The sequence below is a fragment of the Ctenopharyngodon idella genome, chromosome 10 (assembly GCF_019924925.1).
Source record: "Ctenopharyngodon idella isolate HZGC_01 chromosome 10, HZGC01, whole genome shotgun sequence".
NCBI classification, from domain to species: domain Eukaryota; kingdom Metazoa; phylum Chordata; class Actinopteri; order Cypriniformes; family Xenocyprididae; genus Ctenopharyngodon; species Ctenopharyngodon idella.
The window spans coordinates 9,142,468-9,154,973 of record NC_067229.1 but is presented as its reverse complement, the minus strand read 5'-3'; the positions used below and the strand labels follow the sequence as shown (position 1 = coordinate 9,154,973).

General features: G+C 41.5%; 1 protein-coding gene across 9 annotated transcripts in view; it reads right to left on the bottom strand.

Moving 5' to 3' along the window:
• Window positions 1–12,506, bottom strand: part of cfh (complement factor H) — a 68,705-nt gene that overhangs the window by 19,271 nt on the left and 36,928 nt on the right. Inside the window, exons 9-11 of one of the 9 annotated variants that reach the window (XM_051908974.1) lie at window positions 10,567–10,758; window positions 2,755–2,940; window positions 2,119–2,588 (exon numbers count right to left, since the gene is read on the bottom strand). The exons of the other annotated variants lie outside the window; for them this stretch is intronic. Of the exons in view, the coding sequence (XP_051764934.1) occupies window positions 2,398–2,588; window positions 2,755–2,940; window positions 10,567–10,758 (569 nt within the window). The 3' untranslated portion in view covers window positions 2,119–2,397. Of the gene's footprint in view, window positions 1–2,118; window positions 2,589–2,754; window positions 2,941–10,566; window positions 10,759–12,506 lie in introns of those variants that run through there. 9 annotated transcript variants of the gene reach the window in all.

Sequence of the window (12,506 nt, the reverse complement as noted above, 5' to 3'; positions counted from 1 at the left end):
TTGTCAGGCCGCCACGGACACGCCCTTCAACGAAAACTCAAGATCTTTGCAATTTAACATCGCTAAGACCTTAGGATTAAATGTGTGACCAAATATGATGTTGATCTGATTAAATCTCTATGAGGACTTAATCACAGTGTAAAAATGAAATTTCCTGTTGCCCACAGGTGGCGCTATGACTGTAACTGAATATTGGCATGTAAATGTCTTCAGACCAGGACTCAAATAAAACATGTGAAGTTTGGTGCAGATCGGACATTGTATGCCCGAGTTACAACAAATTCCTGTTTCATGGCGCAACATCGAAATTTGTCAGGCCGCCACGGACACGCCCTTCAGCGAAAACTCAAGATCTTCGCAATTTAATGTCACAAAGGCCTTTAGATTAGACTGACTAAATATGATGTTGATCTGATTAAAGCTCTAGGAGGAGTTTGTTAAAGTACAACGTCTGGAAATGTCAAAAACTGCAAAACTTTTGCAGAGAAAATTCAAAATATTTCACTTCCTGTTGGGTTTTCAGATTTTGCACCCAGGGACTTTTTTGTAGGTATTAGACTGTTACATGTGTCTACTGAATTTCATACGTGAAACAGCATGAAGGGCGCTTAATTGAAATTTTGTAGGTGGCGCTATCAAGCTAATTCTGAGATGTAAATTTTCACCACTTCTGACGCGTGTGCAAAGTTTCATGAGTTTTCGAGCATGTTTAGGAACTCAAAAATGCGATTCATTTCGGAGAAGAAGAATAATTGACTGAGCAATTACAATAGAGTCCTCACACCATCGGTGCTCGGGCCCTAATGATTCACAGTTTGGTCCAAATAGACTTCTGTTTCGCTGAATGTGTGAAGAGTTTTAAAAATGTGGCTTCAGTATTGACCGATGCTTGCTAGTAATTGAAAAAAACTGTAATGTATAAAAAAGTTATCAATAGAAGTGAGCAGTAGTCATGAATTCTGAGTGTTTTTCCACACTGTCACATGCACTTTGTAATGTTATATATATTAGCCAAGTTCTATAAATGAGATTCATTTAGATAATGTCCCAGCTCTTAAGCACTACTTTGTCTATGACTAACTGAATATTGGCATATAGATGTCTTCAGGCCAGGACTCTTATCACACACGTGAAGTTTGGGGCAGATTGGACACTGTATGCCTGAGTTACAACAGCTTCCTCTTTCATGGCGAAACATTAGACTTTGTCAGGCCGCCACGGACACGCCCTTCAACGAAAACTCAAGATCTTTGCAATTTAACATCGCTAAGACCTTAAGATTAAATGTGTGACCAAATATGATGTTGATCTGATTAAATCTCTATGAGGACTTAATCACAGTGTAAAAATGAAATTTCCTGTTGCCCACAGGTGGCGCTATGACTGTAACTGAATATTGGCATGTAAATGTCGTAGGTATTAGACTGTTACATGTCCACTGAATTTCATACGTGAAACAGCGTGAAGGGCGTGTAGGTGGCGCTATCGAGCTAATTCTGAGACGTAAATTTTCACCACTTCTGATGCGTGTGCAAAGTTTCATGAGTTTTGAGCACGTTTAGGAATTTAAAAATGCGATTCATTTCGGAGAAGAAGAATAATTGACTGAGCAATTACAATAGGGTCCTCACACCATCGGTGCTCGGGCCCTAATGATTCACAGTTTGGTCCAAATAGACTTCTGTTTCGCTGAATGTGTGAAGAGTTTTAAAAATGTGGCTTCAGTATTGACTGATGCTTGCTAGTAATTGAAAAAAACTGTAATGTATAAAAAAGTTATCAATAGAAGTGAGCAGTAGTCATGAATTCTCAGTGTTTTTCCACACTGTCACATGCACTTTGTAATGTTATATATATTAGCCAAGTTCTATAAATGAGATTCATTTAGATAATGTCCCAGCTCTTAAGCACTACTTTGTCTACAATAAATGGCTGACTGTACATTTATCCCACTGATTACATGGCTACGCACCAGATAAATAAACATATAGACATCAGATATTGGTTTGAGATTATTTTAAAAACTTGTATATTATTCTAAAGTCTCTGCTAAGAAAATAGTCCATTACAATATACAAAACAACCAACCTTGCAACACAATGAACACCATAACATAAGTACAGTAATATTAATATTGAATTTAATTCATCCAATGTCATCGTTGAAAAGTTTTTCATTGTATACTCAGTACAATAAACATATATTCAATTAGCTGTTGTTAATGTTGTTTTTATAAATGCACATTTTTAACATGTTGCTTTTATCATTTATTAAATTTTAATTGCAGAAATTCCAAAACAGACCAACTGAATTGGGAAAAAAAGGTTTTATATTGATTGGGTTCATTTGTTTTTGCTTTATAGTACAGCTGATGCTTCAGTGATGTTTTATTCACTGTCACTCACACAGAGGCAAATTCATCACTCCATCATTACACATTTGTCTTAGGTCAATGCCTGCTGAATATTTGCCTCTCTTACAACTAAAGCTGATTCTATCCTCATGTGGTGAGAATATATTTCTCTGTTCACCCCATTGCAGCTGTATACCTCTTTCATCCATTTCCTCCACCGTCACTGAACAGGGCTCTGAAACAAACCCAACATCTCACTCTCAGTGTCACAGAATACATTCATTGATTCATCAGAACCAGAACTACAACTTCAGCAAGATTACATCAAAATTACAAAAAAGAAAAAAGAAAGAAAAAAATGTTTGCATGTTTTCATGTATATGGTGAGTGTTCATACTTACTTAAACACTTAATATTCCCTCTCCATTCTCCGTGTTCACAGGTCAAGTATTTGGAGTAGGGGTGACTCTGAGCCAGTGTGAATTTATTAAAGCAGCTGTATTCAACTCTCTCCCCTGAATCGTATTCATTTTTTGTTATTTCTGTTGTATCTGCAAAGTTCACGCGTGGTGGTGGCCCACATTTCCCTGAGGGCAAAACAAAGTTATTTTTTAATTTTAGACTATTTTTAGATCACCAAGAAATTGTGGCATGAATAAATATGCCTTTTTTATGGCTTAAACCATAGAACATGTTACTAAAGTAATGCACATTATTAATATGAGAATTTGTGGTCATTTTTCTAACATGTTTTAAAAATGCCTTGGAAAAATGAGTTGGATTTTTTTATATATATTATATTATAACTAGATCTAAATTTACATCTAAAGATGTGTTTATCTATGTAAAACTCGCCGTCACGGTGCTAGTGCGTAGCTATGCTGTTGCTAGGTTACTTTGGGTGGTTGCTAGGATATTGCTTCTTGGCCCAAGTCAAGAGCGACTTGTGTGCCAATGAATTATGTAGCAAGGTTGAGCATTTACTTTAATATGAGCAATAGTAATGCTTGTGAACACTGCTAATAAAACTCAATAATTAAGCATGTGGGTAACACTTCACAAAAAGGGTACATGAATATTCATGTACTAATACATGAACTAATCATGAATCAATGAAGAGCTATCCTTAACTATGACTGGAGTCATTATGGATTCACACATGAATAACGTCAGTCTTAACTACATGTTAGTACATGTTTGATAGTTAATGCATTAATTAACATTTATGGCTAAACCAGATCAAACTGCCTCTTTACGAAGGAATAATAAGTACACTGAAACAAATTTAAATAATATTATCATAGTTTGAACTTTTGACTGCAGCTTTGTCATAAACATTACTGGATGGCACAGAATTAATTGATCCTCCTCATCAAAAGTAGAAAATACTGAATGCACTAATAACTGATCTTAAAAGGTCTTTATCTGTTTTGTGTTGTTCTCTTTCCCTTCAAACTCACCCTACTGCAACTTAAGTGCAGCTAAATAAAAAATAAAAATTCAAAACCCACAAAGAACATTTGTGGAAAAGTCCCCAAAGAAACGACCAAACTGGGTTCATAGTCAGAACTTTTGCTGGAATCAGTAGCATATATTTCACTCTCCATCTAGACGCAGGCCGTGATGATACTGTACCTCCAACTTCTGACTTCTTGAAAAGACACACAACATCACTTAACTGGGCTGAATACTCGTTGTGTTAGTACATGTGTATTTGATAGTAAGTTTAAAATCAATCATGTGCTGAATTTAGTAAGTAGTTAACAGTGAATTAATTATGATTGGGCCTCCTCTAATAAAGTCATTACAAAATAATGCATTAACAAGGCATGAGTTGAGGTTACTGTATGGTTAGTTAAAGGATTAGTTCACTTCAGAATTAAAATTTACTCACCCCCATGTCATTCAAGATGTTTATGTCTTTCTTTCTTCAGTCAAAAAGAAATTTAGGTTTTTGAGGAAAAGATTCCAGGATTTTTCTCCATATATTGGACTTGCAATTAAACCACAAATGCTGGCCAAAATACCATCATATGCAGACTACACACACACAACGAGCGCATTCACCTCAGCACACAGCATTGTTTTGGATGCTCGGTATGTTCCGTCTCAAAATAGGCAATACGTAATAAAATCCGACCAATCAGGTTGTGAACGTATCCCTATGCCTTTAGGTTCGGAATCTTTTGGATCGGTGGTAAAATTGCCAATCTGAACGATAATCGGACCGGGATTAAATTTTTTTTTTTTCTTTTTTGGTCCGGACCAAATGAACCAAACGAACCGAACTACAAGTGTGAACGCACCCTAAGAACAATAAAAATCAGAAAACGGTTTAGATCAAATTAAATTTATTAGTGGTAGTTATTAGTCTATTTTCCACGATTGATTAGATGGATCTATGTAGTTAATAGCAAAATAATCATGCACCATTCTAATTATTTGTCACAAGCTGTAGGCATTATGGTATTGTGACGAATGCTGGGGATTTCTCTTTTTTGTTTGGCTTTGGCCCCGCCTATGTGAACCTTTTAGCAGCATGTTCTCTTTCCATTGAATGGATGCACGGATAATTGAACTCACCTGGAGGATATTTAACAGACAACAGGTGAGAGGAGAGAGGCTCGGCAGAGTGAACGTGACTGGCTTTTCGCGCTCAGGGGAATATGGGGACGCTTTGTGTTGCTCGATACCATTAGAGTTTGTCCGGCGGCAACCAAGATAGCTAGATAGATCGTATTTGTGCAGTTAGATAATGGTAGAGGGTGTTTAGGAGTGCTGGCCACATGTTCCAGGAGCGTTTCAAAGAGATTGTATTGTGCAAAGAGGACTCATCAGTAGCTACTACAGACATTGCGATTCCCAAGGAGAATTGTGCTGTGCACAAAGGACTAATTAATGACCAGTGACTTTAATTGCCGTGACTCCGGGGACAGGAATAAAGTGAAGAAGAGTGCGTGCTTTCTTTGAAGACACTGATCCGGCACAGCTTATTCCTTTCCCTAGACCCTGGGGTGGGGTCCTGTTTCCTGAAAACGGGGAAGTATTTTACATGTTAATTTTCTTTCATGTGTTGTGTGAATGTGCATGTTGCAGTTGTGTACGGGACTGGGGAGGCGCTGATCTCTTCACTTTTTAAATTCATTGCTTGATCACGATTTCTATTGTGCCGTGCAGGGCTGAGAATAACCACTAGAGTGCAGTGTTAAAGTTTCACTTGTGTAGTGCCATTTGTACTAGTGAGGGTGTATAGAGTGTTTGTTGAACTTAAATGTTTTTTTTTACATAATGGTTATATTTCTCTATATACAATTGTCAATAAAGTGGTACTTTTCTATAAAGTCCTGGTGTTATGTACCCTGTGTCCTCCATTAATCTGATTAAATCTCTTTAAGTTAGGTTAAATTAGAGGTTTATTACAGTATTATAGTTTATAAACTATAATACTGTAAAAAACCTCTAATTTAACTTAAAGAGGTTTAATCAGATTAATGGAGTACAGAGGGTACATAACATTTTTGAATTTATAAATTTTGACACTATTCACATTTTATTCAAAGTCAGAGACCTAATTATTTATTCTTATAGAGACCGTTTGATTTAGTTTACCCCAAAAGGTTAACTAATGCATTAAATATCTAGTCAAGTCAGCTTTATTTTTATAGTGCTTTATACAATACAGATACTTTCAAAGCTGCTTTATAGCAGAATTAAACTCTGTTTGCATCATTGAATCATTATTTTCCTTTTGATCACTGTATGTTGCTTTAAACAATCCATATTGAATAAATCATTGTAGAAATAAAGGAGACTACTCTGAATTAATGTGACAAATAATTAAAATGGTGCAAGATTATTTTGCCATTAAGCTGGGTGCACACTGTGTGATTTATAATAGTCCTTTACGATTGTTGCTTGTCAATCTGTACAAACATGATTCTTATGTCACACTGTGGGATCTCAGCTGTCCTATATGTCAGACTGTACAACAGTCAAGGCGCGTTAAAAACGGATGCGCGCTTGAAAACTTGTCCGGAGTTTTACATCATCAACCCATACACATTCGGTGACAGTTAGCTGAATTACACGTGGGACTGAAATGGTGGCTAACAAAGAAATCTCTAGCGTTAATTTTGATCACGGCTTATCTTGAAAAATGAAGACAATTTGATGTTTGTCATAGGAGAAGTCACACTACAGGACTGTGCACCAAATCTTCTGACACTGCCAGAATTTCGTCGGAGGTAAAATTTGATCGCAATGGTCATTCACGAGTTTACACGTACATGAAATCAAAATAAAGTAATTCGTATAGTAATTTATGCGTATTTGGTGTGCTGTCTGGGGGAGGGCTAAGAGCTCGGAATTTGGCCCGAACCCAGAGTACTCCCCCTCCTTAACTGGGACAGAAACCAGCCAAGAGTGAGGTGATGGGGTGGTGGAGAGATGCTGTGAAACTTGTCGCGGGATAGAGGTGAGAGACGGTGTCACGATCCCAGTTCTGTTTTGTATGGACTCTTGCAGCACACTACTTTTGCACTTCACCCCGGACTACATTTCCCATCATCCATTGCACTGATTACACACACACATGCAGCCAATCACAAACCCTTCAAAAGCCATGCACTTCCTCTCTGTCACTGCCGAGTATTGTTTAGCGTGTATGCTATTTTAGTGTAGCTACTTTACGGAGCCAGTTCCCAGTCCTAGTTAGTGTCTAGTTCTAGTCTAAGTCTAGTCTCGTCTTGTTTTCTGATTGCCTGTTTTCTGATTACCTGCCTGTCTTGGAATTCTCTCTCGCCTTGCCCTTTGGACTCTGTTCGCACCTCTCTTGGACCATTGCCTGTTTCCCCTGGATTATTCTTTAGCCTAGCCCTCTTGGATATTGTTTGTCACAGTACGACCACGCTTCTCCCTGGATTACTCTACTGTCTTGCCCTCTATATACCTATATGCGATTGTCAGACCCTTGCCTGTTTAGACCATGTTATGGAATAAAGCTTTGCATATGGATCTGCACGCCTCCCGTTGCAGTCCCTCCGTAGCAGAATAGTCGGCCACACAAGGATCCAGCAGCTTTTCTTTCAAGCAAGGCACACGATCATTGGAGGATTATATTCAAGAATATTTAGACATTGCATATTATTCAGATCTGCCGGACTGTGTGCTGATAGACTTTTTCTGTGAGGACATTAAACAGCCAATTAAATCATAACTAATTTGTGAGGGACCGCGTTCATTCCTAAGTCATTTTTTAGATTTTGCGTTATTGTCTGTCGGCTCAGCATTTACTGTGGGTGTCGTAGAGGAATGCGACACCTCATCTGCTCATGTAATGGCACCCGCGCTAGAACACGCTCACAAAATGGCAGCACAACGACATTAAATCAAGTCACAGTTGATCTCCCTGAGCCAAGTCAAGTCACAGTTGATCTTCGTGAGCCTAGTCAAGTCACAGTTGATCTTCGTGAGCCAAGTCAAGTCACCGCTGATCGTCCAGAGCCACGTCACGTCTCCGCTGATCGTCCAGAGCCACGTCACGTCTCCGCTGATCTTCCAGAGCCTCCTCACGTCTCAGCTGATCGTCCAGAGCCTCCTCACATCTCAGCTGATCGTCCAGAGCCTCCTCACATCTCAGCTGATCGTCCAGAGCCTCCTCACGTCTCAGCAGACCTTCCAGAGCTATGTCACATCTCAGCAGACCTTCCAGAGCCCTGTCATGTCTCAGCAGACATTCCGGAGCCCTGTCACATCTCAGCTGATCATCCAGAATCGCGTCACGTCACAGCTGATCATCCAGAGTCTGGTCATGTCCTGTCTGTTGCACCCAAATTTGGGGGCAGTCCTTTGGTATCCCAGTCTGGTATCCAGTGTGTGGGATACACCGCTGGTGTCAGCATGTGCCGCTGGTATCCCCAAATCAGCTCCCTCTAACCCTTCTGTTCCTGAACTGATTCCACTGTCCGCAGCGCTCCCCATAATGGGGGTCGCTTTCTGGTGTATCTGGACCGCGTACACCACCAATGAATCTCCAAAGGTGGCGGCATATGCTGCAGGACCTCACGAGGTGGTGGCGCTCGCTTCAGCTCCTTGCATGGTGGTGGCGTCCAGCGATACACCATTACTGAATCCTCCCCGTTTCCCGATGTTACTGCTGTAGAACCTCCAGAGGTGGCGGCAATCGCTGCAGAACCTCCAGAGGTGTCAGTGGTTTCCACTTATCAGTACTCTACCTGTCTTATCACGGCTATAGAGGCTGTCTGTGAACTTTCATCTTGTCCTGAATCAGCCACAGAGGCTGTCTGTGAACTCTCGTCCAGTCCTGAAGCAGCCACGGAGGCCATTTGTGAACTTTTGTCCTGTCCCAACCCAGCCTCAGAGGCTGTCTGTGAACTTTCATTCAGTCCTGGACTGACCACAGAGGTCATAAATGAACCTTTTTTCCTGCCCTGTTAACCCTGTCACGTCCCCAGAAACCATACATGAACTTCCTGTTGGCTCCGCAAATGAACTGTCTGCCTGGTCTGTGCTCCCAAATGTGCCCAATTATGACCCGTCTGTCCTGTTAGTTTCTGTCAATGCTTGTGATTTTGAACTGCCTATCTGCCTAGTCCCCATTCAGGAATCTGAGTTTGAACTGTCTGCCTATTCAGTCACACTCAAGGAGAATTTGATTGAACTCATTGCGTTTCCTGTCTCAGACCTTGGGGCCGTGAATGCATTGTCTGTGTTTTGTTTCTCAGTTTTTCCTAGGTCTCAGTCTTTGCCCTGGGTTCTTGATCCATCTGCTCAGTCATCGTGGCGGTCTTCTTTCCTGCCTTGGTGGTCGTCTGCTCTGCCGTGGGGGTCTTCAAACACGTCTGAACTGGTGTGGTGGTCATCTGCTCTGCCGTGGGGGTCTTCAAGCTTGTCTTAACTGCAGTGGTGGTCGTCTGCTCCGCCGTGGGGACCTTCAAGCCCAGCCTTCTTCGCCTTGGCCGTCTGTCCAGCCTTCTTCGCCCTGGCCGTCTGTCCAGCCTCAGTCACCAGGCTGCCTTCCTTTCCACGGACCTGGCCCTCCATCCCGCCCCCTGGTCCGCCTCCATTCTGCCTCCCTCCTGGATTTTTTGTTTTTAGGAGCGTCTGGAAGCCTCTCCTTTTGAGGGGGGGCTATGTCACGATCCCAGTTCTGTTTTGTATGGACTCTTGCACCACACTACTTTTGCACTTCACCCCGGACTACATTTCCCATCATCCATTGCACTGATTACACACACACCTGCAGCCAATCACACACCCTACATAAGCCATGCACTTCCTCTCTGTCACCTAGTATTGTGTAGCGTGTTTTAGTGTAGCTACTTTACGGAGCCAGTTCCCGGCCCTAGTTAGTGTCTAGTTCTAGTCTAAGTCTAGTCTCGTCTTGTTTTCTGATTACCTGCCTGTCTTGGACTTCTTTCTCGCCTTGCCCTTTGGACTCTGTTCGCACCTCTCTTGGACCATTGCCTGTTTCCCCTGGATTATTCTTTAGCCTAGCCCTCTTGGATATTGTTTGCCACAGTACGACCACTGTTTGCATGTGTTTTGTATTGGGATTTTTCAGGAAGTTATGTACAGTAATTACATGTATGTTTTTTTTCGTTTAATTGTATATGCATCTTGGAGAGTGAACTGATTCCAGCAAACGTTCTGACTATGATCCCAGTTTGGTTGTTTCTTTGGGAACCTTTCCACAAATGTTCTTTGAGGGTTTTGAATTTTTATTTTTTATTTAGCTGCACATAAGTTGCAGTAAGGTGAGTTTGAAGGGAAAGAGAACAACACAAAACAGATAAAGACCTTTTAAGATCAGTTATTAGTGCATTCAGTATTTTCTACTTTTGATGAGGAGGATCAATTAATTCTGTGCCATCCAGTAATGTTTATGACAAAGCTGCAGTCAAAAGTTCAAACTATGATAATATTATTTAAATTATTCCTTCGTAAAGAGGCAGTTTGTTCTGGTTTAGCCATAAATGTTAATTAATGCATTAACTATCAAACATGTACTAATGTAGTTAAGACATTATTCATGTGTGAATCCATAATGACTCCAGTCATAGTTAAGGATAGCTCTTCATTAATTCATGATTAGTTCATGCTTTCAATAATCATTAAAGCTTGCTGAATTAAGTATTAATTCAGGTATTAGTACATGATTATTCATGTAAAGTGTTATCAGAATTTGACCTTACCTCCTTCACATTTAGGGAATGGGACGTTCCATTCTCCATTTGACAAGCAGGTGATTTTGCTATGTCCTTGTAATTTCAGTTCCTTCCCAACACATGAAAGAGTTATTGTGTGTCCAGGTCTGACTGAAACCTCAGGCCCAGGGTGTCTGTCTGATCTCATGTTCACTGTCAGCTTTGCAACACACATTACCTCTAAAAACAGAAAGATCGGATCAATCAAGCATCCTCCATGTGAACAACAGATCTATCTTTGATCTATCTTTGTCCAATCCAAGTTTTTTACCATCTGTGGTCTTACCCACTAAACAAAGTTATGTCTGGAAGACGCCTTTTCAATGTCTTGGTCACAAAAGTTGTACGTTGAAATAACGTCCACTGAGGAGCCAGAATGAAAGTTTTTGTCGTCTTTTTTTGACGTTTTTTGCACGTCCGATATAGACATTCATGGAACCTTTGTACAAGGTTTAAAAAAACAAAAAAACATCTGTAATTCACACATTTTTGGATTGTGAGGGAAACCAGATTGCCTGTTTCCCCTGGATTATTCTTTAGCCTAGCCCTCTTGGATATTGTTTGTCACAGTACGACCACGCTTCTCCCTGGATTACTCTACTGTCTTGCCCTCTATATACCTATATGCGATTGTCAGACCCTTGCCTGTTTAGACCATGTTATGGAATAAAGCTTTGCATATGGATCTGCACGCCTCCCGTTGCAGTCCCTCCGTAGCAGAATAGTCGGCCACACAAGGATCCAGCAGCTTTTCTTTCAAGCAAGGCACACGATCATTGGAGGATTATATTCAAGAATATTTAGACATTGCATATTATTCAGATCTGCCGGACTGTGTGCTGATAGACTTTTTCTGTGAGGACATTAAACAGCCAATTAAATCATAACTAATTTGTGAGGGACCGCGTTCATTCCTAAGTCATTTTTTAGATTTTGCGTTATTGTCTGTCGGCTCAGCATTTACTGTGGGTGTCGTAGAGGAATGCGACACCTCATCTGCTCATGTAATGGCACCCGCGCTAGAACACGCTCACAAAATGGCAGCACAACGACATTAAATCAAGTCACAGTTGATCTCCCTGAGCCAAGTCAAGTCACAGTTGATCTTCGTGAGCCTAGTCAAGTCACAGTTGATCTTCGTGAGCCAAGTCAAGTCACCGCTGATCGTCCAGAGCCACGTCACGTCTCCGCTGATCGTCCAGAGCCACGTCACGTCTCCGCTGATCTTCCAGAGCCTCCTCACGTCTCAGCTGATCGTCCAGAGCCTCCTCACATCTCAGCTGATCGTCCAGAGCCTCCTCACATCTCAGCTGATCGTCCAGAGCCTCCTCACGTCTCAGCAGACCTTCCAGAGCCCTGTCATGTCTCAGCAGACATTCCGGAGCCCTGTCACATCTCAGCTGATCATCCAGAATCGCGTCACGTCACAGCTGATCATCCAGAGTCTGGTCATGTCCTGTCTGTTGCACCCAAATTTGGGGGCAGTCCTTTGGTATCCCAGTCTGGTATCCAGTGTGTGGGATACACCGCTGGTGTCAGCATGTGCCGCTGGTATCCCCAAATCAGCTCCCTCTAACCCTTCTGTTCCTGAACTGATTCCACTGTCCGCAGCGCTCCCCATAATGGGGGTCGCTTTCTGGTGTATCTGGACCGCGTACACCACCAATGAATCTCCAAAGGTGGCGGCATATGCTGCAGGACCTCACGAGGTGGTGGCGCTCGCTTCAGCTCCTTGCATGGTGGTGGCGTCCAGCGATACACCATTACTGAATCCTCCCCGTTTCCTGATGTTACTGCTGTAGAACCTCCAGAGGTGGCGGCAATCGCTGCAGAACCTCCAGAGGTGTCAGTGGTTTCCACTTATCAGTACTCTACCTGTCTTATCACGGCTATAGAGGCTGTCTGTGAACTTTCATCTTGTCCTGAAT